Source organism: Chamaea fasciata, unplaced genomic scaffold (assembly GCF_029207755.1).
Source record: "Chamaea fasciata isolate MVZ Bird 193981 ecotype frontalis unplaced genomic scaffold, bChaFas1.0.hap1 SCAF_13, whole genome shotgun sequence".
Taxonomy (NCBI): domain Eukaryota; kingdom Metazoa; phylum Chordata; class Aves; order Passeriformes; family Sylviidae; genus Chamaea; species Chamaea fasciata.
The window spans coordinates 8,762,687-8,789,817 of NW_027094098.1; the positions used below are offsets into that span (position 1 = coordinate 8,762,687).

The following is a 27,131-nucleotide window of genomic DNA, read 5'->3' on the forward strand; positions in this document are numbered from 1 at the left end:
GCGCTTCCTTCCATCTTAATTTTTTTTTATTTTTACATCTATGGGCTGCTGTTGATCCTTCAAGATTTTTAGAATGAATGCATTTCAGAATTGGGTGTACAAGAGTGAAATGGAAAGAAATAAAACTTACTTTATTTTTTTCTGGTTTTCTTATTTGCTTTGGTTTTTTTGAACTCGATTTTCCATTGAAAATTAACTAGTGGAATGAAGGGATATGGACTTTATTTATGCACTTAAGAGCAGTTGCTACATCAGAGTGCATTTAGCACCTATCCGACTTGGGGTTTATGTCCTTTGTTGGTGCCTTCCACAGCAAAGCACAATACACAGACACGTTTTTGAGGCCGCAAATGGTAAATGACCCATCAGCCTGCCTCAATCTGTCAAGTCTGGCTTTAGTCATGTTTTTATTCATTCAAAAACTGGAATTACTTTGTTGCCGGCTTTCATGTGTGTTCTGCTCTGGAGGCATTGTAATGGAAATTACTTCAGAGTGAGTGGCTCTTCTTGAAAGATTAATGTTTTCCTGAAGTTAATTGCCAAAACAGAGTCACTAAAAACACTGATTGTTAATTCTGACTGCTGAGATATGTCAGAACTGGAAGGTGACTCCAAGCAGTAAGGGGCTTGGTCCTTGACTGAGCAGGGTCTTTTGGACAGGTGAGAAACAGGTTTTCATGCTTTTTCATGCATCAGAAAAAGATGACTGTCACAGGTGAAGTGGGTCAGTCTTAGCTCTTTTTATTACCTTTTTTCATGTAAGCTCTTCATAACCTCCCAACAAGAGTCTGAACTGTAGCACACCACCCTGAGCACCTTGGGGTTTTGTGCCAAGTAGAGCCGTTTGTAGAGATGATGTGAAATGAGCCTGCAGAGGGGATGTATAGTTGTGCAGGTCATCAGTGGTGCCGTAGGAGTTCTCATTTAACCACCCAAAGCAGACTACTGATAAGATAGTAAAATCTAGAAGATGAGGTGTAGGCTAAGAAATTGTTGTAACTAATGGTGCCCTGGCTGAAATTGTCTTCAGAGGAGGATAATCAATCCCTCTCCCTGTGCTTGCAGAAGGTGGCATACTAAACTTGAATACCGTATCCTAATACTTGTGGGATGGACTGGAAAGACACAGAGCAAATTCTTAGCCTTTTCAGCTAGATGATAATCTAGGGCTTAATTTGAAAGAATTAATATGTCAATTGTTAACACCTTATCAGAATGCTCAGATTTCCTAGCAAAAACATGATCTTCCTTGCATTACTCTCAAGTTACTGTTTTCTGAAGATAAACAAGTTCAGGAATTCTGTTGTTCACAACCACTTCCTTTATAATCTGTCAGTTGCACTTTCCACTAATTGTGCTATGGAGCAGTAGTGCCCACGGTTTTATGAATCAGCCAAGGAGTAATTGCCTTGGATGGAAGGGTACGTGTGTTTGGACTAGTCGCGAATCAGCAACTTTGGCAAATTCTTCCACCCACTCAGTCTGACACCACCATGACAGATGTCATGACCTGGGACTGTGTACAGGGAGGTGATGAAACCCTGCTGGTAAATGCGTGCTCTAGCAGGCCTTGTGCTGGGGAATAAGGAAACTGATTAAAAATTAAGTGGAAACCACACTGAGTAGCAAGATTTTTATGGTTTTAAGAGGTTCCTGTGTGCCTTTTGTACAGTGTAGACTCTGGCCAGGTAGTCTGAGCAGATTTCAAAGAATATAATAGTAAATCTGAGCAGTATCTGTCCAGCTCGGTTTTGAAAATGGAGTAAGATGACGCAGTACAGGTAAAAATTATCTTGCTTAAAGTAAGTCTTTTACTCTTGGCTCTAGACTAATGCCTTCACCTAAAGGCTTCCCAAAATTTCTCTCCTGCCTCTTTAGTCACCTGTGCTGTGGTGCAACACACTTTAACATTTAGCTGTGTGAAGCAGAGCAGCTCCTAAAGAGCAGCTAATGCACATATCCCGCTTGCTGTCAGCATTGGGCCACACTCACCAGCACCAGGGGTGACCTTCAGTACCTGTCAGGGTAACTTGCTTTCACCTGAATCCAAATAGCAGCTGGGTTCCTGACTTGGTCACAGATGTTAAGATGAATTGAGTGCCGATGATTCAACCAATTTTTAAAAATGCCTGTGTGATGAGAGAAGGCCTTATTGTGAGCATCGTGCTCTGGGCAGAAGGTAAAGACATGATGTGCAGGAGTCTGTGGAAACTGATTCTGATGGCTTGCAAGGGAGAATGGGTTGGGCAGCTTTTGGGTAGTCTCCAAACTGTCTTCTGGGTTTTGTGGCAGCAGCTAATGAGCTGTTCTGTATCTGTCTCACAGGGATTGAGCCTCATGGGAACATGGTGAAGCAGCCTGCCACCTTCACAGTGGACACTATCAGTGCTGGGCAGGGTGACCTCATGGTCTTCGTAGAAGATCCAGAAGGAAACAGAGAGGAGGTATGTACATTAAGTGTCTTGTATGGAAAAGTCAAATTGGTCTGAATGCTGTAGTTTTTGCAGTAACCTTCATCTTTCACAAGTGAGTTCTTAACAAATAAGTAATTTAAAAAGAAATTGCAGAATACCATTTATCTAAAGTGTGAGAAGCCTCAAGTTTTTCCTTGTAACTGCCTTGGAAAAAGGTCACTACCTGCAACTAAGCTGCACAGCTCCAGTGTCCAGTAGTTGCAGAGCTTTAGCTTGACCAGCCAAGTACACTCTGACCTGCTTTTAGATAACATACATCACTAAATCACTGTCTGCATTTACTCATTCTGCAAGAATGGCTAAAGCAACTATTTAGATGCCATGAATCATTTTGAGTTAAAATGCTGGTTTTAATGTTTATAGAAACTTCTCATCCAAGTGCACCACTTGATCATGTTACAGCATTCCAGGAAAATACAGCTGTACATTGGACTCACTGTCTCCTCATTTTTGGCCTGCTTCAATAGAGCAATTAACAGCAAAGGAAGGGGCTAGGGTGGGGAGAAGGTGGCTTGCTTCCTCTCATGTAAAGACAAAACCAATGGGATGTTTTTCCATGTGGGAAGAGGGGGATAGCAAGGATCCCTGCTCTCACAGCAACAAGTGTCTAACATTGCTGATTCTGGAAATCGCTTGCAGTATCAGAGAAGAGTTCAGCTGGTGTGCGTAGGCATAGCTTGACGATGGATGTGTTTTCTCTCCTAGGCGAAGATAACACCGTCCAGTGACAAAAACAAGACCTACTCAGTACAGTATGTTCCAAGGGTTACTGGACCTCACAAGGTGGGTTTCATGTCAATAACCAGTATTCTCTTGCTAGACATGCTGCTCTGCTGGTTGTTAACATGAGCCCCTGAGGGCTCCTTGTTCACTGGTGGGTAAGAGCCACCCCAGTCATCCTGAAGGAAAGTTAAATTGATGTGGCCTTAGTTCTCCATCTGGCTTTTGGGCTGCTCCCTTCTCAAGGGGGAAAGACGTGTGTGTTGGGAGGAAATGCGTTTGTGTTTAGGTATCAAGTGCTGCAGCTGGGCCACTTTGTGGTGCTCACAAAGCCAGTTTTGTTGGTTGTCACCGAGACGCAGATGAAAACGGCAGGTTGTTTCTGTAAGGTATCTCTTTGCTGATGGTACTGTACACTGTAGGGATTTTGCAGAGAAGGATTTCCTCCCTTTGTCCCTGGATGCCCATAGATGCAGGTTTGTGATGGGCAGTCCTGTCGCTTTGACACTTCCTAAGGTGGCTGGCCCCCAAAGCCAGCCTGAAAAGATAAAATGCTGTGACTTTATTGCTGGATGGAGATCCACCTTGTATTGGCACATCCTGATTCAAGCTTCCATGCTGGTGTGTCTGACTCTGTAATCAACAAAACTTTAAGAAGGTGGCCAGCAGTTCGCATGGATGCCATGAGGGTTGTGGGATGGATGGTCCCTCACCTCTCAGGGAAAGAGTCTTTGTGTTAGGAATGCAGGTGCTTGACCCTGTGCTTGGCTTTATGGTGGTGATCTGAGCTCTGCCTCTGCCCGGTGGGTCTAAGCTGATGCTCTCTGTCTCTAGGTTTCAGTCCTGTTTGCTGGGCAGCACATCTCAAAGAGCCCGTTTGAAGTGAATGTTGACAAAGCCCAGGGAGATGCAAGCAAAGTGACAGCAAAGGGACCAGGCCTGGAGGCAGCAGGGAACATTGCCAATAAGCCTACCTACTTTGACCTCTACACAGCAGGTAAGCAGGATGAGTGATGATGGAAATCCTGCATTTCCTCAAATGTGAGAACCCAAGGCCTTGGAGAAATAAAAAAGCTGAGAAGTGGATGAGGATTTGTAGCCCCATCAAGCTCATAGGTGACATAACAGCTGGGCTGCTCAGACGGCTTCAGCTGTGTATGAAATATTTGAAGTGCAGAGCTGAGCTGAGGCAAGAGGGTGCTAAGCCTGACCCAGAAATTTGCCATGAATTTGCTCGATGGCAGCAGTCAAGTTCCTGTCTGGTTTCTTTTTCTCAGTTTAAACAGAATGTGACATGTTGAACATAAATGTGAAGGATAAACTGTGAGCAAATTGTAAACACATAGTGTGTTCTATATTTAGCTCTACAGAAAGAACCTGCTGCAGTGCTACTTTGAGTTCATACTTCAGTGATGAACCGGTTTCAACCTCTATTGTAATTATTAGAGGGCTACTATCTTCATTAGGGCATCTCCATCACATTGTTTGGTACCTGCTATTAGGCCAATGCTGTAGCCTGGAGGAATGAGTCAATAAGATGCTACAAATGTAAATTCATTTAGAGCAATGTGAAACTACTTAGGGCAGTTACTTGTAGCATTTAAGCACCAAAATACGCTGAGTAGCCTATTTGAAATTGCCTTCTGCCTGAGGGAACTTAGGAATAAAATTAAATGTTATAGTGAGGGAAGTATTATGTTCAGCCTCTAATTGGGAAAGGGAGTGGTCTGAATCATGTAAAGACAAGTTCTGGCCTCTGAAAGTGTAAAGAAAACTGTGTTTGTTGTACAACGAGTTGAATGAGATGTGAGAGGAGCAGGTGTCTGAACAAAAGCGAATACATATAGTCCAGCAGAAAATCCTTGTCAGACCAGCAGTCATTTGTCCAATCTCTTAATCTAAACCACTTCAAAGCTTGAGAGATTGAACTCACTGGTAAAGCTGTGGTCTGATCTGTGATAAAGGTGCTACAGGATGGTATCCATAGGGTAACCAGGCTGTATGTATATTCAGTACTATGTTGTGAAATCCTGTGTCTGGAGCAACAGAGCCCTTTCAGTTTGACTTCATGGAATGCCACCTTGCCCACTCCCTGTTCAAGTGTCTGATTGCTGTCAGCAAAAGCTGAACACAGAGGCTGTGCCTAGAATTAGCAGCAGAGGATAGCTGGCTGAGCCCAGACAGCTAGTGGTAGTCTGAAACAGGGTGCCTATTGCTAGTGGGAAAGCCAAGGCTCAGCTGGACTCGTTTCCTTTGCAGGTGCTGGTGTGGGGGATGTGATTGTGGAAGTGGAGGATCCTCAGGGGAGAAGCCTTGCTGAAGTTGTAGTGGAAGACAAAGGCAACCAAGTCTACCGTTGCACCTATAAACCTGTTCAAGCTGGTCCTCACATTGTCAAAGTGACTTTTGCTGGGGAGGCAATTCCCAAAACTCCTTGCACTGTTCTCGTTGGAGAGGGTATGTTTTTTAAAAATGTATATAAATGTAGATGGCCACTTTTCTCCTTGGATGTGATCACAGAATATGCTTGGATCATGCCTTTTATATTCTCTGTACCTTTCAACATCTTAGTCCTGTGTCAGTGGGTCACCTGAGTACTCTCAGGGTAAACCAGTGCTCTCTAACAGTAATATGGCTTTTGTTGCTAGTTTCTTTTCTGCCTAGACTTACAAATGTTAAGCTGCCCTTTGAATTTTTTTGAGTAATTTATGCAGCTATGCAGTGTCTTGCTATTTTCCACCCTTGTTCCTCAAATGACTGTATTTACTGTTTTCCTCCTTGACCGACGCCTAATTTGCTTTCTGTTCCATCCTTACGTGCTCCTATGCTTTTAGATCTCTGCTCATCTCTCCTGAGCTACCCTCCATTTGTGGAATTTTGGACTTCACTGCTAATGGCTTCGTAGTTGGTAAGAGGTGTGCAGGATGCTCCGTCATGTTTGCTTTTTGTAAGCTTCTGGCCTGCAGCTTGTCGCAGCCAAAAGGATTTCTGGTTTTGTTGGGGTTGGGGAGGAAAATTGCAAGTGAACTGAAGCTTTGTGTGACCCAGTCAGTGAAACTGGCTTAACCACAAGCTGCCTGAGGCAGCTGTGTAAGCACACTGCAAGTTGTTCCCACTCCACGTCAGCCACGCTCCGGTGTGTTCCCACTGAGCTTTCAGAGCTGGCAGATGGCACACAATCCCCACTCACACCGTCCGGTGTAGGACACGGGGCGATGTTGGCTGCTGCAGGGGTGAGGGGAAAAGCTGTAAGCTGTTGTATAATGAGTGAAAACCTAACGAGCTGCTTGGCAGACCTGTGCTCCTGCTGTAAGCACGGCGTGCTTGGGGAAAATGCGTGTTCGGTTTACAGTGCTGGGAAGCTGTGGCTGTTTGTAAGTCTCTTCGAACCTCTCAGGTCTCTGGCGTTGAAAACTTCACGACAGCTGGGATTGTGTAATTATTCCTGAGTGTGCGTAATTTCTGTAGCCACTCTGCAGGCCCAGAGAAGTGCTTGCAGTAAAGAGGCCAAGATAAACCTAAGCCATGTGTAACCCTCCTGCCCCACCCTGCTTCAGTCTGCGGAGGGCTTGGTGACTTTGCTTCTGTGAAAGTGTGAACTGTGACAAGCGGAGGGGGGGGTTGATGCAACATCTTCTAATGAAGCACCGGCAAAACTCAGCTTTGCTAATAGCAGTTATCCCAGTCATGTGCTTCTGAACGACCAGAAGAATAATACCATTCACTGGGGCTTATCTGCAGAAGAGACCCTTCACCCCACACTGCAGTGGGCCTCAATGCGAAAGGTGTCAGGAGGGTTGTGTCTGTGGTAACTTTCTCTATGTGATAGCTGTGTAAAAGTCTTGTATTGATAACTGGCATTGAATTGAAAAGCAGCTGGGCTTCAGTGTTTGCAATCATTCTAAGAAAATGGTCTTGGAGGGTGTCAGTGTTGCCTGGCTGCACTGACTGCTGCTGCCTAAAAGCCAGGGGGCATAGACAGCAGCTGGGCAGACTCCTGTCTGTCTGTCTGTCTTAATGCTATAACCCTGTGCTAAAAGCTAAGCTGTGGTTGCCCTGAGTCAACATTAAACTAAAGGTTGTCCCAAGCTGGCTAGGCTGCCTGTGTGTTGAGATCAGAGACAGTAGTAATGCCTGAAGTTGCCTTGCAGCCTGCAACCCCAACGCGTGTCGTGCCACTGGTCGAGGTCTGCAGCCCAAGGGTGTCCGCATCAGGGAGACGGCCGACTTCAAGGTTGATACAAGAGCAGCAGGGAGCGGAGACCTCGGAGTGACTATAAAGGGACCAAGTGAGTGCTGGGGTGAATCTGTGCTGTGCGTGTGTTTTGGAGAAGGGGGAGGAGCAAAGCCTGGGAAAAGGAAGAGCGGGAAGGAGGTGGTGTCCTGATGGATGGGATCTGTATAATAAGCCAGATTTCAGAAGGGTTTATTGGTTCTTTGTGTCTGTTGGGGAGGTTTTGATCTTCAGGGCTGAGTAAGATTATATCTGGTTTTAGTTCTTTCCATTTCAATGCATCAGTTAGCAAAACTGAGGAAAGCCATGCATCTGCCTGCTGTGGCCTCCAAACTTTATGGGTACACATTGCATCTTCATCCAATCTGGGGAAGCAAGTCACACGCCAGGATCTCTGGCACTATGGAAATCCTGCTCTCATAAAGCTGGGAATGGCTCAGAGGCAGTGTTTTGGGGGCACTAGCTGCTTGGGCACACAAGCAGAGGAGGAAAGGAACGCATAGGCTGACAGAGACCATCTGTGAGGATCCATCCCCAGGTCCCTTGGTCCTGAGCTCTGGATGTGGCCCTCTGCCTGGGAGGATGGGAGCACAGGGGCCGCTGGCTCATGTGGCTGCCAGCAGCAGTCCCTGTGTGGTACTCTGAGCCTGCCACCTCCCCCTGCCTGGGGCGGCACTCAAAGGTGCATTGTATTGCCCTCACCTCCTCCACACACACAGAGCGCTGACTGTGTGGCTTCATGAGGCCAGGGGGAAAAAAGCAACAGACGTATCAATGTAAATTCTAGCGTATTAAGCTTTTCTTCCGAAATTCTTCATCTTGCAGAAAATGAAAAGTAGGCATTCCCTGCATGCTTGTGGTTACAAAGTCTGACAAACGTTAAGCTTTTTTGTTTTAACATATGACACGCATCATACTGCAGACTAAGAAAATAAAACACAAGGGAACTTACTAAGTCTGGTAACTTAAAATACTTTCTTCTGTATTTCTTCTGGAAGTGTTTTCTGCCTTTGTCCTAGAGGGCAGCTAGAACTAGTGTCCCTTATAACCTGACCTTTTTTTTTCTGGTGGAAGAAATTTATTCTTGCAAGCTAAAATAAATACTAGAAAGCATGAACTTGTCTGAGTAATTGAAAGCAGGATGGAAACTGTTAAGTTCAACACTGAACTGATCTTTCAACAGAGGGCTTGGAGGAGTTGGTGAAACAAAAAGGCTTTATGGATGGTATATATGCATTTGAATATTACCCAGCCACACCAGGGAAGTACGTTGTCACAATTACGTGGGGTGGGCAAAACATCCCAAAAAGGTGAGTCAAAAGTGGCTTCTTGGGCATTTTTGTGTCCTTCAGTGGGTTGCATAGTTGGTGGGCTTTTAAAGCAATGGGGACCTCTGAAGAAGCCCTGGAGAGACAATTTAGTGGCAAATTGTTATGATGTTTTATTTTTAACAGCCTGTTTTCAGGCTGCAGTGGCTTGACAAAGCTCTGAAGGGTGATTGGCATTAGTCTTTCTGACGCAAAATCATGAATTAAAAACCTCATAAAACGTGGTGGATCATGCAGCTTGGACTTTGCTGTAAGATTTTGAAGGGATCTATTATTTCAGTGTCCACAGCTATAGCAAGCAGAGCAAGTATTTGACACTCAGGATTTGTGGTGGAAGATGTAAGCATGTGATGGGTTGGATGACCTCTTTGCTAGAAAGACGCTGCTGGGCACTGTGCCACCACATGATAGCATCTATTAATTTGGAAAATCCAATGTAAAGACCCATTAAAATGCCTGGGGGAAAACATAGATGCTGTATTTGTCCCCATTTCTAATACCATGCTTTGTTTTTCTCTGGTAGCCCCTTTGAAGTTCAGGTGGGTCATGAAGCAGGTCCTCAGAAAGTGCGAGCCTGGGGGCCAGGACTGCATGAGGGAGTGGTGGGCAAGTCAGCTGACTTCGTGGTCGAGTCCATTGGCACAGAAGTTGGCTCTCTTGGTATGTTACTTGACTTAGTTTCCCTGAAATACTTGTATCTTGCAATGCTAGCAGCAAACTCATGAGAAATAATAGGTTTCCCAACAGTAAAAAAACCATGTCTGTAAGGCGTTGTGGTCTAGATACAAACATCTATCAGAGTATCAAAGGCAAGTCGTAGAGACAGGAGTGTATGTGATGGAGAGTGTTAGTCTGTGGGTTTGTGGGATGAGATCCAGAACGGAGTGATTGAAGATGGCTTATCCCCTGTGTTGCGGAAGGGTGACAGAGAGATCAGGCGTGGTTATGGCTAACAAAAAACTATTTGTGGAAGTGGTGTTAAATTAGCAGCCACCACAAACCTAATATGAGGAACCTACTTGTTCCTTTTTCAGGCTTTGCAATAGAAGGCCCTTCTCAGGCTAAAATTGAGTGTGATGACAAGAATGATGGCTCATGTGATGTGAAGTATTGGCCCAAAGAGCCTGGTGAATATGCTGTGCACATCATGTGCGATGATGAGGACATAAAAGACAGCCCTTACATGGCCTTCATTCGACCAGCCTCAGGAGACTTCAATGCAGATAAGGTGAGGCATAGGAGTTCACCCATGGCATAGCATGTCTTTGATGTAACTACAGTAGAGATGTTTCTAAAGGATTCTGGTAGCAGACTCTTAAGCTGCCTCTGCTTGAAGCTCTGAATTTGCCAAGGTATTACCCAGCCAGATATTCCTTGGCTTTTTCTAATAACACTGCTGTGGTTTTGATTAATGTAATGAAAACTTGCTGAAGAAATATTGCATGCTTCATGGGGTTTGTGGAGGGGGCAAGTCTTCATACATAAATCACTTAGTTTTGTTTCTCTTTCTGAACTGCAAACTAACACTCTTGAGGTGCCCTTTTAGGTGAAGGCTTATGGCCCAGGCTTGGAGAGGACTGGCTGTATAGTGAACAATCCTGCTGAGTTCACAGTTGAAACCAAGGATGCTGGGAAAGCACCTCTGAAGATGTATGCACAGGTAAAAACCCAAAGGCAGCTGTGTGAAACTGCAGCAAAAGGGCTTTAATATTGTTTAGAAAAATGCCTTAAGTATTTCTACTCACACACCACTTAATTCTGGGCATGTGTAATTCAGTCAAAGCTCTGTGCTTTGATCTGTGTAATGTAGTCAGGCAACAACTGAAGACAAAGTGACTGCTCTGAAATGTATGAAGTTCATGGTTTTGCTTCCTTACTTGGAGTCTCTTCAGCAAAGCAAGGTGTAATTTCCTTGAGTTGTCATTTGGAAGCACTGAAGTGTCTCTGAGCCTGTGAATTTTCTGTGTCTTGTAGGATGGTGTATGAGTGAGCAAGTGTTAGTTGAGGAAGACTTACAGGAGTGTAAATTGCATGTTTCTTCAGTACTTCTGAGCTGTAATTCTGGAAGAAAAAAAAACCTGACACATTTTGGAACAGTCTTGGGCTGTTCAAACTGTACAAACATTTTTGAAGTACCTTAACCTTCTGCTTGTATTACTGCTTTTTAGGATGCAGAAGGAAACCCTATAGATATCCAGATAAAGAGCAAGTCTGATGGTGTGTTTGCCTGCTCCTATGTGCCAGTTAAGCCAATCAAACATACAATTTCCGTTGTCTGGGGAGGAGCCAATGTGCCCAATAGCCCATTTAGGGTAAGTACAGAGATGAATAGTTCTTAGTTCTAGCCAAATAGGACATTGGTGCTCACAACTACTTGTTAGTACAACTAGGATGATAAAACCCTTCTGTGAACTTCAAGGATATGTGCCCTTCTGCTCCGTTTATTTTTAGAAATCTAGCCATTTGTATAAATATTTCTGTTTTTACAAGCTCACATGGTGGTTTCCTATCAGCCCACCTGCAGCCTGGGAGATTTGTGGCCATTCATTTGCATCTGTTATCCCATAGCTCCTCTCCAAGCAATGCTCTGATTTGGCTGTGATCTCAAGTGTGACAGAGGTGTGTGATTTTGACCCTTGTGAATTTGTGTAGGTCCTTATAGGTCAAGGGAGTCATCCTCAGAAAGTCAAAGTGTTTGGACCTGGCGTAGAGAGAACTGGCCTGAAAGCAAGTGAGCCGACCCACTTCACGGTGGACTGCACGGATGCAGGAGAAGGTAAAAGCAGGCTGGGCTGTTCTGTGGTATCAGAATCACAGGTCATGCAAGGATGGGATTATGTACTGTTCTGTGCTGGTTTTCCTTATTTAATGCAAAAACCTTGGGGGCAGAACACTGCAGTGAATTGTGATTGGATCTGTTACGTTAGTTAACATGGTGGCTCAGACAGCTAGAAATGGGAATGGTCTGGCTGTTTGGCTGGCAATGTCTATGCTGTCCAGTAGCAAAACCTCCACTTGCTTTTCCTAGGTGATGTCAGTGTTGGAATTAAGTGTGATGCTCGTGTCGTCAGCAGTGAGGAAGAGGACATAGATTTTGACATCATCCACAATGCTAATGATACATTCACAGTGAAATACTCACCACCTGCTGCCGGGCGCTACACTATTAAAGTGCTTTTTGCAGGAGAGGTTTGTAATCTTCATTTTGCATCCTGATGTTTCGATAATCTGTTTATCTGTTCTTTGATCACCATGCATTTGCCAGTTCACCACTGGCTCTTTCCACGTCAGCTCACATGCACTTTGTTTGGTCACTGTTTCTATAACAGTCTTAAAAATGGAAACTTCTTTTGCAATACTTGAATGCATGCAAGTGAGAGGAGGTGGTTGGGGACACTGAATTTTGTGTCATGTGTTGGACTGGCATAAGTGTGGTCTCCCTGGTGGGGCAAGGCTGCCTTCTGAAGGAAAAAAACCTAAGTGACTTTTCAAGGAAAATAAGGGGGAAAAAAGTTTTCCTTAAAAATAAAAAACAGAGAGAGACAAACTTCCAGCTGTTAACTTCACCCTCTACTTTGAATTATGCTACTCAGTAAGGCAATGTTTAAATGAGGTGAAATTTTACTCAAGATGCAGGAATTAGAGCAGAATTATCTTAAAATTATTATCTGTTTAAGTGACCTGGTCATTTTTGGAGTTGTGTTTCTGTTGCAGGAAATTCCTGCCAGCCCATTCAGAGTTAAAGTGGATCCCTCGCACGATGCCAGCAAAGTGAAAGCTGAAGGACCTGGGCTGAACAAAACTGGTGAGAGCTGGGTTCATGTAGTGTGACCAGTACTGGATCATGAGGAGCTGTTTGCAGGATGGTCACAGCCTGGCTGAGTATTGCTGGGATGCAGCAGCAGGGTCGGGTGTCAGGCAGTTGGAGACAATGCCTTTTCCTTTGGCGTTTTGCTTGACTGGGCTTTATTGGTACTGAATGCTTCTTGAGAAGAGTTTCTGTGTGTGAGCTGTGTGTAAATTAGAATTAACATTTTTCTTCAGGTGTGGAAAGTGGCAAGCCAACACACTTCACTGTGTTCACCAAGGGAGCTGGAAAAGCACCACTGGATGTGCAGTTCAGCAGCTCAGTGCCAGGAGAGGCAGTGATGGATCTGGATATCATTGACAACTATGACTATTCCCACACTATTAGGTACACGCCGATACAGCAGGTAGGTCCAACAGTGAACAACTCATGTTGCTGTAGTGCAGTGACCTCCCTCCCTAGTACCTGTGCGCAGAGGAAAAAGCAGAAAAAACTTGCCAGGGTGTCCTGTTCCCATGGATCCCTAACACCTGCAGTACAATGGGAGTTGGAAAGCAGTAATGCAGTTTTTCTTGTGTAGTTATTGGTAGCTCGCCACTGGTTTATTTTCTGTGGCAAAGAGAGATACTGATGCAGTAGAATACAGCTCACATAGTCATTCCATACCTTACCAGTTGAAGAAGAAAGGTGGAAAACCTTCCCAGACTCCACAATGGAGCTGACTACTGCCACAGTCCTGCAGAGTTGGGGTTGTGGTGTTCTGCCTGTCAGCAATCTGCTGGTCTCAAAGGAGCTGGAGTGCAAAAGGGACAAAAAGAAGAGTTTGGGTGATGCTGCACTAGTTCGTAGTAGGCAAATGGTGAAGTTGTTGCCTTTCTAGCACACCATTAAAGAGCTAAAAGTGGAAGCTCCTAATAACTAGAAGTATTTCTCCTTATGATGTACTTGTACGTTTGTAAATGGCCACTAAACATCCCAATGCACAAATCTCGTATTTCTGAGGACTTAGGCGCACTGTTGCTGAGACAAAAGTGTTTTGCTCCTCTTGTTCTGAGCAACCAAATGCACTACTGGGTCATCTGTGCCAGCTTACTTGAATAGAGCTATGTAAAAGTGAACTGATAAGGAAGATTACAGTATTATTTAGCTCATAGTGCTGGTTCAGAATTCTTGGAAGCACCATAAAGCTGGCATTCATTTTTCCATAAAGCAGTTGCATGATATCAGGATGTGGCTGGTGTGCCTGTTTGGAGAAGCTTTGGCGTGTTTAATCAGGGTTGGTATGCAGATGGGAGCACTCCTCTGTACTCCATGCATTCATGAGCAGTAGCAGATTGCTGTATTTCACCTGAAAATCACTGTTGAAACAAGCCAGGATGTCCAGACTAGGTTTTCCACTTCGGTCTTCCATCTGGAGAAGTACCATGGGTCATGGAAGAACTGTAGGCTTACAGGAGATACTCGCAGGTTGCCATGGCAGGAGGCCAATGGTTAAAAAGAGATGAAAGTGGACTGCTCAGTAATTAGAGTAGCCTTGTTGTCCCTCCATGCTTTGAGCACATAGGTCTTTCCTGGACCCGGTCCTTCTCAGGTTCCTAAGGAGTAGCTTATGAATGAGACTGTGGACTCTTCAGAGCAGGGGAAGGATGGAGTAGGTAGTTAAATTCCTGAGGGGCAGCGTCACATCACAGAGCAGCTTTGGCTTAATGCTGTTTGTTTGGCCTTATCTATCTCGTGGTGTTGCTACAGCTACCCGTGTGTGTGTTTTCTAAAAACAACTAAAAATAATCATGGAAGCTATTCACTAGCTTGCATGAAACATCCATGAGTATTTCACTTTTGAGCAGAATTGGCCAAGAATGAAAAGTAAGCAAACAGTGAATATAGCTAAAATATGGACTGTGGTAGGAGAGAATAAAAGGAACACACATCATGGGCTGGAGCTTGCCGTGGCTGTGCAGCTTTCCAGCCAAAATACACAAGAGCATTAATCTTTCTGACTTGTAGAGCTTAAACCCCTGGTATTTCAGATGCTCTAATAACACAGCCTCTTTGCAGTCTTAGCTTTGGCGTCTCCATATGGTGGAAGGGGATACCTGGTCTGGAGCAGTGGGACATTCATTCAGCTGTCGGGTCTGAGCGCTGGGAGGGTGGGAGCCAGCCTGAGCTGGAGACTTTGCCAGGCAGCTTGAATACACTCTAATTAAATGTTGGAAAGAACTGTCTTTTCTCCTCTTCCTGTATTAAATAAAAACCATTTAGTACTTTGAAGGGCTGCAGTGGTGTGAGAGCTTTAGTGTCCGTAAACCAATAAGTTTGGCTGTGGCCAGATAAAATAGATGAGTTGATGTGGTTACTTACTGCTTGGGTGTTGGTGTGTCTGTGCAAAGTGAAGAACTGAGCTAATATGTAAATTCTCCAACTAGGGTCCTATGAAGGTTTTGGTAACTTACGGTGGTGATCCTATCCCTAAAAGCCCTTTCACTGTGGCTGTTGCTGCTCCTCTAGACCTAAGCAAAGTTAAAATCAATGGACTTGAAAACAGTAAGTACTTGTGGGCTGGAAGCCTCTGAAGGGTCCCTGGAGTCTGGGTGATAGCAAACATGTCCTGCTGGAGCAGGAGCAGGCAAAACAATCTCCTTTTTAACTTACTACAGCTGGGGATCAACCAGCTCCAACTTTATAACTTGACCACACTTGTTTAGGTGGTCCTCTTGAGGACTGAATTTCAATTTAGATTTCTGTTCTTTTTTTCTTTCTTACTAAGATTACATAGTAATGTGGAGAAAACAGGTGTTTGGGGTTTGGTCTTTTGTGGTGAACTGAGTTGGATGCTTCATCAGGCTGAGCACTCACTGATGAAATCTGTTTCCCTGAGGGCTAGATGGCTGTTCAAATGTATCAAACCATTACAATGCACAGTGTCATTCATACTGTCCTTTTGTTTTCCAAAAGTGGAAGAACTTAAGGCTGTGAAATATTGCTGCTTTCCTGAAATGAGCCTCTGATACTGTCAGACCACACCTTACAGACTTGTTTTCCCCTGTAGCTTTGTACTGTCAATTAACCAAGGCATTTGGTTTTGGTTGTTTTTTTGTTTTTTGTTTGGCTTGGGAGGGATTTTTTGCCTTCAGAGGAATGCAGACTGGGCAGGGCTCTGCCAGTACCTGCTCCCTCAGTGATATGAGCATGGAAGATTCCTTGGACCGCTGTCTAATGTTAAGTAAGTAACATAATACGGGTTTTGTCTTTTTCAGGAGTGGAAGTAGGGAAGGATCAGGAATTTTTAATTGATACCAAAGGAGCTGGTGGGCAGGGTAAACTGGAGGTTAATATTTCCAGTCCTATGAGGAAAGCTGTGCCATGTCTGGTGGAACCAGTTCTGGGTAAAGAGTGCAGCACTGCAAAATACATCCCACGGGAAGAAGGATTGTATGTGGTGGATGTGAGTTATGATGGCAACCCAATCCCAGGGAGCCCCTACACTGTGGAGGCCACATTACCTCCAGACCCCTCCAAGGTAAGTGAACAGTATAGGGCTGTAACAGCAACTGATACCTGAAAACTGAATAGTGGGCTATTGCATGAGACTTGGCTTGGTCTTGGCCGAAACATACTCACAAACATCTTTACTCAGAGTGCTCAGTAACTGCTTTTGCCGCCTCCTTGACTTGAAGAATTCTTTCCTGTAACACTGTATTTGAAAAAAAAGAAAGTTGAACTAATCAAAAATGTGGCAAGCATCCTGCATAGTGTGGCAAATTTAAGTATTGCTCCTAATTTAATCAAAGTCTGCCTGATAAGCATCTCTGATGTATTAAGATGCTTTTTTTCTAAGGAAATATATTTCAAGAAAAACATGTACAGCCATCAAATATTTTAACATTTCCACCTTTTATTTCCCATGGCTGTATAAAAACAGCTAGGGTGAGATTATAAATATCCTTGCCTAGAAACCTCTTTGGAGAAGTACCAGCTTTACAGTAAAAATGGCCTGAGTGGCAAAGGAGACACTGCCTTCTGTGTCTTTTTAAGAGCCTACTGATCAAGTTCCACATACAAACAAGTCTAACTAGGAAGTCTTCTGGCAATAACACGGAAAAGGCTGTTTAGCTGAACTGCATATTCTCTTTTAGGTAAAAGCTCATGGTCCAGGTCTTCGAGGGGGCCTTGTTGGAAAACCAGCCCAATTTACCATAGATACCAAAGGGGCAGGAACTGGAGGTTTGGGTTTGACCGTAGAAGGCCCATGCGAAGCTAAAATTGAATGTTCGGACAACGGTGATGGAACCTGCTCTGTCTCCTACCTGCCTACAAAGCCTGGAGAGTATTTTGTAAACATCCTCTTTGAAGAAGTTCACATTCCTGGTTCGCCCTTTAAGGCAGATATAGAAATGCCATTTGATGTCTCTAAAGTCGTTGCCACAGGCCCAGGTCTGGAGCATGGTAAAGTGGGCGAGGCAGGGCTGCTGAATGTCGACTGCACGGAAGCGGGTCCCGGGGACCTGTGGGTGGACATGGTGTCAGATGCTGGTTCCAAAGCCGAGGTCCAGATTGATGATAACAAAGATGGCACCTATGTTGTTACCTACGTGCCGCTCTCAGCTGGCATGTACACAATCAAGATGAGATACGGAGGAGAGCAAGTGCCTAAATTCCCAGCGCGGGTCAAAGTGGAGCCAGCTGTGGACACAAGCAGAGTTAAAGTGTTTGGGCCAGGAGTCGAAGGAAAAGGTGAGACTGACTGTTACTAGAATTTGTAAGACTTGAATTTCTTTCTGACTATTCTGAGCGTTGAAAGTTGTAAAAGCCTTGTATGTTTCCATGGTGATCCTTGGACAGATAGGAGTCTCATGTTCCCAAACAAGTTGTTTATCGTGCTACTTCACCAAATGTTTTGCTGTTGGAATATATGCTCTTCTTGAAGTGACTCTTCAAAACATTTCCTGTAGATGTTTTCCGAGAAGCTACAACTGAGTTCACTGTGGATGCTCGACCTCTAACGAAGGCTGGTGGTGACCACATCAGGACACAAATCACAAGCCCATCTGGCTCCCCCACAGACTGTCTCATCCAAGACAATGCTGATGGAACATATTCAGTGGAGTACACTCCATTTGAAAAGGGTAACCTCAGGGCTTGTTTTACTTAAAAGGGGAAAACCAAGAGCAAGCAGCTTTTCTGCCACTTTCATTTGGCAAACCCCTGAGGTCTGCCAGTAACTTGCTGGCATCTTTGCAAGAAGTCTGCCAGTAGAGGAGCTAATTCTGCAGGAAGCAGCTTTATTTTAAGTTGAAGAACTGACTTTTATGGTAACTTGTCTTTAGAAGAACAGTGTGTAGATGGAATCTCAGTTACAAAACACTAGTGAAATCTTGTGAAATGCAAGAGGAAACTCTTACCCGTATACTGACATTTAAGTCTGTTGCATCTTGCAGAATTACTTTAAGTGATGAACATATTTAGGGAATTCAGGAAACGTTTCCCTCTTCTTAACAGGTCCACACACAGTCAGTGTGACATATGATGGTGTGCCTGTGCCAAATAGTCCCTTCAGAGTGAATGTTGCAGAGGGCTGCCATCCATCACGTGTGAAGGCACAAGGACCTGGACTTACAGAAGCTTTCACAAATCAGCCAAATGCCTTTTCGGTTGTCACCAGGTGACTGGGCTTGTTTGATCTTGAAGGGATGGATATCTGAGGCGGGGAGGAGTGTAACAATGTATGCAATGCAGGATGCTAAACTCAGAACAAATATTTATAAAAAGGCCAAGCTGTGTCCAGCTGATGACTGTGTCTACTCATCTACTCTGCAGACCTTTGACATTAGGGATTGATAGTTCCTGAGAAGAAAATTCTAGGAAAATTTGAGTGAGGTAGTTCTGAACAGCTTTCAGCATGCCAGCACATGCTGGAGACTGAACATTGGAAGTCAGGAACCACATTTCCAAAAAGGATGAAAATGCAGCCAGAGCATGTGAAGGCTACAAAGCTGCTTTAGAAGCAGGTGATTCTAACAATGTGTGTTTCTGTCTTGCAGGGGGGCAGGAATTGGTGGCCTTGGAATAACTGTTGAAGGACCTTCAGAATCTAAAATTAGCTGTAAAGATAACAAAGATGGGAGTTGCAGTGCCGAATATGTTCCTTATGTTCCAGGAGAGTACGATGTTAACATCACGTATGGGGGAGAGCATATTCCTGGTAAGAGCTCTTGCTCAGTGGCTTTCAGAAGAGGGGAGAAGTCAAACTATGGACTCAGAGTTCTCAGTTGGCTGCATCTCCTTGTGCTGTGGGATGTTGATGTGATTTTGGCTTTCTGCTTTTCTTCAGACCTCAGGCAGAAGAGGCAGTGGCATTTGCTCAGATGGGTACAGATGAGTGGGGCAGGAAAAAGGGCACTAACCCTTGACAAATAACTGATACTGTGCACAAGTGGTGTGTAATACTTTGGGTCATGAAAATTGGTATGTGGATGCATTAAAGATCCTGTTCTGCAGTAAGAGGGGATGTTTCCTGTTGTTCCCATTCTCTTTGTTGTCATACTGAACTTAGTAAGATATAAGGAAATATGTTGCCTCCATGATACTTCATTCACACTTCCGGTTTCTTTCATGTTTAGTTTCTTTTCCTGAGGTATGAGAGGCAGACAGGTCACAACAGAATTGTTGTCAACAATTCTGTGAAAATGTAGAAGCACCATCATTACATTTCTGGTGTTTGCAGAAGTAGAGGGATACTGTGGAGTCTGTGGGGTTGTCATTCCTGCCGGCACCAGAAGGATAGTAATAAAAATGCCTAAGGAAAAGTAGAGAAAAAAGACCTTTTGTTCTCTGTAACTGTTAACCTTGTTGTGTTTAACACTTACTATGTCAACTTCCAGGTAGTCCTTTCAAGGTTCCTGTGAAGGATGTTGTGGATCCCAGCAAGGTGAAGATAGCAGGACCTGGTCTGGGTACAGCTGTTCGAGCCAAAATCCCCCAGTCCTTCACTGTAGACACCAGCAAGGCAGGAATAGCACCTCTTGAAGTGGTGGTGACAGGTCCCAGAGGTAAGAACCAAAGTATTCCATCTGGCTGTGCCCATATTTCCATTTGGGCAGGTAACATGGTCCTGGCCCTGCTTGCAAAGGTGGTAATACCACTTGAATGAGCATTTCCCTCTGGTCTTGTTTATCTGTCAAGTGCCCCTTGGCAGCTGACCCACGTGTCAAGCTGTGAAAGGAGAGCTGTGTCCTAGGTAGTGCTGCTGTGGCCAGTGTCTTTGATGGCTTTAGCCTAATCACCTAATCTTCAAGGCTGGGAGAAGTGATGTGAGTAACCATCACTGGTGAACAATTGTGTTAAGTTTTAGGTATCAATAAGTATATCCAAAGTCTAACATATGAACAGTGACCTGGGAAACCTGTGTCAGTGGATTGCAGGAGTCTCTGAATCATGGTGAAACTGTGCAGTGGTCCCTAGAGAGCAACAAGACCCTCGAGTGATAGCATTTATGGTGTTTGCATTAACCTAGAAAGCTGTGTCTCAGTGACACAGGATCTTGACAGTGAGTACCTGTTGGCTGCAAGTCTCGACCTTGCTAGAAGGTGAGAGCTGCCTCCCCACTGGAGTGTCAGGTCTTGCTGTTCATGTGCCCTGCAGGTAACACTTCTTTAATTCTAGCAGATGAGATGGATTCCCAGGGATGGCGTTCCCCATTGAAAGCAATTTCAGATTTCTTTAAAGGTGGTCCACAGGGTGGCACTGAGACAGGTTTGAACTCTCACTAACTACTGGCAGTTTTGGTTCTTGGAAATCTGGTTGGCAACAGCAAGAATCATCTGCTGGAGGGAGTGGGAACCAACGGTGTTGCTTTTAGGCTGTGCATGGCAACTATATACATTTCTTTTGTGCTTGCTCTGCTACTAATCCTTTCTGTGTTTTAAAGCCTACTTGTAATTGTAGTCTGCTTTGTGTGTTGATCTGAACTGATATCTCACATAATCTGTTGTAGATTTAGCTTAATGCAAATTGAAATAATTGATCCTGCTTTCTTAGGTCTTTGGCAACTTGCATGGTGTTCCTGCCTAGGCAGCAAGCCTGCCTTTCTAAACACGTGATTGTGAAAGACTCAGCTGGTGAATGCTACACACCAGCTGGCTTTAGGGCTCAGTTCTGTGCAGTGAATCCCAGTAATAATAAGTAATCTTGTAAATGACAGTTCAGACAATTTACAAGCATTACTCATTTTCTGTCTTGAAAGATCTTCAATGCACTTTTAGCAATTGCTCTTGACCTGAACTGTCCTGAAAGGCAGATCTTTCTCCAGTATTTTCATGTTAGCTTTTGTTTACAGCAAGAAGATGGGAGCCCAGAGAGCAGTGGATAAAAAGTCTACCTCAAGTCAATGGCTTTGAATACAAAATAAGGGAAACTGATCATTGATCCATGCTTGTTGCTTTCATTTAAAAAAAAAAATATTAAATTTGTTGCCAGCTGTAAATGAGAAGTGCATCTTGTAGCTTTGTGCAGCAAATTACTGTCTTTTAATAGGAAAGCTGAGAAAAATCATATGTTGCCTTTTTAGGAGTTGTGGGACCTGTTAATGTGGTAGACAATGGAGATGGCACCCACACAGTGGTGTACACCCCTATGCAGGAGGGACCCTACATGATCACTGTCAAATATGCTGATGAAGAGATTCCTCGAAGGTAAGGTGATAAGAGAAACTTTGGAGAACTGAAGATTTAACAGTCCAATATGTGCTCCTATGAGCACCATTTAAGGACTGGCTGTGGTCCCTTCTACTGTTAACCAGTGCAGCTCCTTGCACAACTTCAGGGTTCAGTGGTGTTTTGAGCCCACTGCACCAGCAGCAGACAGTGTTAAGGGGGCTGTATCAACACATACCTCAGCGTATACTGCAGCAACTATCAGCCATTGATTTGGGAGGAGGGGAAATAATGGGTTGCTCTTTAAGTCCCTTCAAGGTGAAGGTGCTTCCTACGTACGATGCCAGTAAAGTGACGGCGAGTGGACCAGGGCTCAGTTCCTATGGCATTCTAGCCAGCCTGCCTGTGGAGTTCGCTGTGGATGCTAAGGATGCTGGGCAGGGACTTCTGGCTGTACAGATCACGGTAAGTAACAAAACCAAACAGGACAGGAAACATGTTTTCTAGGTGGGCATGAGTCTCTCCTTTCAGAAGTGGCCACAGCTTTATCCTAACATACCCAGTGTCCTGGAGACTGGGCTGCTGACTGGATCCTAAGGACTGGTACAGAAAAGTCTTGCACTCTGAATTTGTGAAGCTCTTGAGAGTGCTTCTGTGAAACTTCTGTCTTAAAGTCATCAGAAATGCTGTTTGGCACTTGCCTAACCTTATACTCTGCAAATGTGCAAAATGAGATAAGTAATTTCTTTTGAGATTATGAAAATACTGGCATTTGAAATGGAGGCAGCCTTCTAGCAGTGTTCAGCAAGGCCATGAGATAATGAGCACTCTGAGCATCACGTTATGATAAGTTACCACACATGTGTCCTTCAAGGTTGCCCGAAGTCATAAGCTGCTTAAGGAGATACTGTAGGAATGTTTTGATTTATCTTTGTTACTACTCTTTCTGAAGTTTCTGGTGCCTGAACTGTGGCCTCAGCAAAAAGGTGTCTGGACAGTGGACCATAAAGCACATAGCTGAGCTCTGGCATGCCTAGGTCATGGTATGCCTGGTTGTACTTGCCCTTCTGCATTCTTGCTCCAGTTGTGTCTTAATGCCTCCTCAGGTGCACCAAAGCAGTTGCCATTAATTCTGGCTTGCAGGTGTGCTCTTAAAGGATCCAAAGTGCTTATCAGAGCTCCCAGCCTGGCTGAGGCTTTGAAGATCAAGTTCCACAAGTCTTGTATGGTAGAAGTGCATAGGTGATCCTTCTGGCAGCATTTGTTTGCTTCTTATTCTGAGCTCTTGGATGTCAAATGTTTCACAAGCCTTCCTGAAAGAAGTAAGCTCTTTCGTGCTGTACCTAAAATCTCAAGTTCTTTGCAGCTTATATTGCACCCCAGGCAGTGTTTAGTCATAAAATACAAAATGGAGTCAACATGTGATTCCCTGTAAGCAGGCTTGGAAGACTTTCTAAAATGCTTTGTGCTTTGCAGCTGATGAGAAATGGTAGTTGAAGGGGCTGGATAGACCTGCTTTTAGCTGTCGACTTTGCAGCATGCCAGAAGCTGGATGCCTCATGCAGGAGGGATGACAGCAGACTCCAGTAATGCTTCCCCCTGCCCTCAGACCTTTCAGGGAGCAGCTGCCCAAGGCTACCTACTGCTTTCTCAGGACAGAGCTGCACAGTGTGACTGCCCATTTCTGCCTAAGGGACTTGGGAAGTGTTCTTCATTCCTACAGCAGTATGACAGTGAAGCCTGAACTTCTTACAATTAATATAAAGTTCACTAAAATGGCTTGCTGCTCTTATAAGCATTCTCGTATTGACCAAAGAGTAGTTAATGATAGCACTGATTATTTTATAGTGGTCTGATACCTTTCTGCTCCTAATACTCTATTTTTGTTACTAGTCTTTGAGCAAAATATCTTTAAACTTCAAAAAGCTGCAGTTCTGTGTCTGCTTGAGACCACCTAAGTATGGTTGTGAACAGATTTGATGCCCAACTAAGGAAATTCAAAACCTTCATAGTGCTTAAATCTTCTGGTTTGCATTCCTCAGGACCAAGAGGGCAAACCCAAGAGAGTGGACATTCATGACAACAAGGATGGCACTTACACGGTCACCTACGTCCCTGACAAAACAGGCCGCTATACGATTGGCGTTAAGTATGGTGGAGATGATATCCCGGCCTCTCCCTATCGGATCCGGGCATCTCCAGCTGGGGATGCCAGCAAGTGTTTGGCCACAGGTGAGTGTTGGACTCCTCTCTTTGCTGTTGTTTGTTCTGGTGTAAAGCTGCCTTCTGAGCATGGTACAGTGGATGTGATGAGTGTAGAAGACATGCTTGAGACTTGTGTAGTCTGGCTGCTCTTACAGAAGGGGTATTCCTAAAGATGAAGAAGTGTCCACCCTGTGACAGGGTGAGCAGGGATCTCTTGCAGCCTCTAGCAAAATCTGTCAGACTGCCTGGGCTGTTATAAACAGCCAGATGAAACTATCTGATGCTTATTTTGGCATCAATAAATCTAGCTGAGAACTTCAGTGAGGCTGATTTAAAAATAACACATGTGGTGTGTCCACTGCATTACGCTCCTTGCACAGTGAGCATTGTGAGAAGCTTTTCATTGCAAGCTACAACAGAATTAATTCTGAGGATGTAAATAGCTGGTCATGTGCATCTATATTAGCAAAGCCTATTTAGGCTGGATGTTATTAGTAGAGATTTCTGCTGCTTTTCTGTCTGGTCAAGATTGGCCTGTTTCTGAACAGGCTTTTGGGAAGGAGAGAACCTAAAGATAAGATATTACTATATCTCAAAACATCATTGCTTTGGTGTAGAGGACTCCACAGATTTTTTGCTGTAGGAGCACACAGATTTTTAGGATGGGTGTTCATCACATGGCTTTGGGCTGGTCACCATGGCATGCTCCCACTTCCCAGGAGGCTGTGACAGGGAGCAGAAGTGACAGAAGCTAGTTACAAGAATACCACTGAACATTAAGTCCCTTGATTGTAGAATAACTAAATAAAGTTGGCAAGGCCAAATTGAACAGGGAAACCTAATCTGTTGTTGTAGACCTGTGAGAGTGTGTGGGCATTGTGCTGGACTTGGGCATTGTGCAGTTATAGTACACCTGAGGCCTGTCCAGGATCTGGCTGCTTTCAAGTTATTTTAAACAGAAATACATTCCTGACACAATGGAAAAAAAAAAGAGATATCCTCTTTGCCTCAAAATTTGTTTAAAAGATGCCTTAATGGGTAAATCTGATACTCTTCCAAGTAACTCAAGTCACTAACTATTCAAAATAACTGAGATGGAAATTACTGCCAGATGCCAGCTAAAATTTCCCATTTCCAAGAAGTGCTTCTGGTTCAATGCTGTAAAGCTGAAATACAATCACTGTAGGAATAAGTGCTGGAATACTGCCAAGGTATTAAATCAGCAGGTTTGTTGCCACTTGAAAATGAGCCATTTACCTGGTAACAAGCAGAAGCAGGAGTATTCAATATGTACCACTGCAAATAAGACATAATAGTTCTCATTTAAACACAGTGTTCTTCAAGCTAGATCTGATTGCTACAATTTTGGCATTGTTGCATGATGTTCTTTTTTTGGGATGTGTGGTAGAACAGTGGAAAATCACTTGTGGATAATGGTGGAGGAAATGTGGCCATGGCTGCTACTGTGCCCTTTTATTGCTGCCTACAGAGGGAGGTTTACATTAAAGCAGTGCAGCCAAGTTGCTGGCAGAAGTGCCTTTGGCTCTGCATAAAGGAGTAGGATGATAAGAGTATGGGTTAAGGCATTGCTTTCTTCAAACTTAGCTTTTTTCCTCTCTGTTCCCATCCAGCTTCTGATTGCAGAGGAGAAGGAGAACTGGTAGCCAACTCTTGCATACCACTGTCCTGACCAATTTTACAAATGTCCCTTGTTGTACATGTGCTCCCAAAACCACATCTGTGGCCCCCTGAGACCAGTGTCTTGGTGCAATGCTCCCCAGGCACCTCACAGGTGGTCTGCCTGGGAAAACAGTCCTGTGAACACCTGTAATGAAAATTGCCTTCTAGGTCCTGGAATTGCACCCACTGTGAAGACTGGTGAGGAGGTTGGTTTTGTGGTAGATGCCAAATCAGCAGGGAAGGGAAAAGTGACGTGCACCGTCCTCACGCCAGATGGGACAGAAGCTGAAGCAGATGTTGTTGAAAATGAGGATGGGACTTACGATATCTTCTACACTGCTGCCAAACCAGGAACCTATGTGATTTATGTCCGCTTTGGTGGGGTGGACATTCCCAACAGTCCTTTCACTGTCATGGTAAGCCATTTCTGCTCCAGAAGTACCTCCCACTCAGATTACTGCTGCGATGTTTTATTTAGCAATAGGTTAACTCTATGTGTAAATGTTTGTTCAGATATTTATTAGGCTAGCAGGAGCTCATGAATCCTTGTTCCTTGCAGAGCTTGTTTTGAGCAGGCAATTCAGTTAAGTGAAGTGGGATAGAAACCATCAGAGGATGATGATCAGACTTGCCTTTTCTGAAGAAATGTATTTTTCAGTTTTTGACCGTGTAGTTATTTTTCTAAATGATGTAAAGGTGGTTGTAATCAGCTTGTACAACTAATTATGTTGGCCATTGTCAGATACAGTGCTCTGCCTTCTCTCTAACTTTTTATTAAGTTGATCCCAAAATAAGGAACAGTCTGCTGACAGATCCCAGGGAAGCGGACTGTTAGCTCACACTTTAAAATGATTTTTAAGTGCTAGTTAAACTGTTACAGCCAAATTCCCCCTCCTTCTAATTATCTTCCTTCTAACATGCAGTTTTTCACATTTAGCAAACAATACCCCAGCCCCCTGAGAAGCAGACTAGGTGCCTCTCAGGGTTCACAGAAGCCCTTCTTGTGAAGAACATCTCTCTGTGTTGGCAAAACAATTCCTGGTTTTGTAATCTCAGCCAAAGCATCCTCTGATGCATCTCAGTCCCCGAAATCACAGGATTGTACTTGTACTCTGGGGCCAGCAGCTCAGGCTCTTCCTACCTGTCATCCTGGCAGATTGCTATGGGTGTCCGAAGATTTCCTTGAGAGAAATGACTCCCTTGGTTGCTGCTCAAGGTTCATCACAAGAAATGCCTCTCGAGGTCAGGGAGCCTATACTGGCCGGTCAAAATTCCCACTTCCTAGCTGATTGATACAGTATGTGTTTGATTTGGGTGTCTCAGCTGGGGACAGAGAACACTGAAACCGCAGCATTTCTGTTTTGCATTGGTTTTCTTAGTGGAGTCCATCCATGCAGAAATTTCCAGTGGGTTATCTCATTAGGGTGATTTGCAGTGGTGTAAATGGCAGGAGGCGCTGGGATGGCAGAGCCTTGCGGGGGAGCTGCCTGCGTGGGTGTCAGTCCCAGCCACTTGTGTCGGGTTAATGGGAGAGATGGGAATTTGCAAGTCATGCTCTTGGCATGCCTGGTGAGAAGAGCGGCTGCGCCAGGGGAAGAAAAACACATTCGGCGTCTTGACAACGCAGCTCCAGCTATAAATCAGAAGAATGGCTTTGCTGCTATGTCTGGACATAGGCTGGGTCATTGACCCAAGTGCATGAGCCGGACCAGCCTTCCCACAGCAGCCGGGCCCCCTGCCTCCCAGCTGGCATATCGTGCTCCGCAGTGCTCAGGGACTTTCATCTTTAGTTTGAACCTTTCCCTTCCCTCACTGCATCAGTCCCATAGGAAAGCAACTCTGATATTCAGTTCCACCAGTGTTCAGGCACAGCTTTCTACTTCCAAGCATCCAACAATGGCATGTACTGGCTTCCCCCAGTGCCTGTGGATAAGGGCAGTTTCCCAGCTTCCCTGACTGAATCCGGGTCTTTGCAATGGCAAGAGGACTTGGAGGGGCTACACTGTGGGAGGAAAGTGTTGAACTGGAAGG

At 44.5% G+C, this 27,131-nt stretch overlaps 1 protein-coding gene across 4 annotated transcripts in view; it reads left to right on the forward strand.

Moving 5' to 3' along the window:
• The window catches only part of FLNB (filamin B), a 71,066-nt gene that overhangs the window by 26,860 nt on the left and 17,075 nt on the right, over positions 1-27,131 (forward strand). For 3 of the 4 annotated variants that reach the window (XM_066195638.1, XM_066195635.1, XM_066195637.1), the window contains exons 5-29: positions 2,326-2,444; positions 3,180-3,257; positions 4,029-4,191; positions 5,454-5,651; positions 7,346-7,483; positions 8,612-8,738; positions 9,280-9,416; positions 9,791-9,984; positions 10,303-10,416; positions 10,925-11,068; positions 11,409-11,532; positions 11,785-11,945; positions 12,471-12,561; positions 12,801-12,970; positions 14,991-15,108; positions 15,822-16,084; positions 16,701-17,298; positions 17,517-17,690; positions 18,064-18,226; positions 18,606-18,766; positions 19,446-19,613; positions 21,131-21,254; positions 21,524-21,680; positions 23,258-23,447; positions 25,269-25,516. In XM_066195638.1, coding sequence (XP_066051735.1) covers positions 2,326-2,444; positions 3,180-3,257; positions 4,029-4,191; positions 5,454-5,651; positions 7,346-7,483; positions 8,612-8,738; positions 9,280-9,416; positions 9,791-9,984; positions 10,303-10,416; positions 10,925-11,068; positions 11,409-11,532; positions 11,785-11,945; positions 12,471-12,561; positions 12,801-12,970; positions 14,991-15,108; positions 15,822-16,084; positions 16,701-17,298; positions 17,517-17,690; positions 18,064-18,226; positions 18,606-18,766; positions 19,446-19,613; positions 21,131-21,254; positions 21,524-21,680; positions 23,258-23,447; positions 25,269-25,516 — 4,322 coding nt within the window. Of the gene's footprint in view, positions 1-2,325; positions 2,445-3,179; positions 3,258-4,028; positions 4,192-5,453; positions 5,652-7,345; positions 7,484-8,611; positions 8,739-9,279; positions 9,417-9,790; positions 9,985-10,302; positions 10,417-10,924; positions 11,069-11,408; positions 11,533-11,784; positions 11,946-12,470; positions 12,562-12,800; positions 12,971-14,990; positions 15,109-15,821; positions 16,085-16,700; positions 17,299-17,516; positions 17,691-18,063; positions 18,227-18,605; positions 18,767-19,445; positions 19,614-20,226; positions 20,317-21,130; positions 21,255-21,523; positions 21,681-23,257; positions 23,448-25,268; positions 25,517-27,131 lie in introns of all 4 variants that reach the window. The other variant, XM_066195639.1, reaches the window with a different exon arrangement.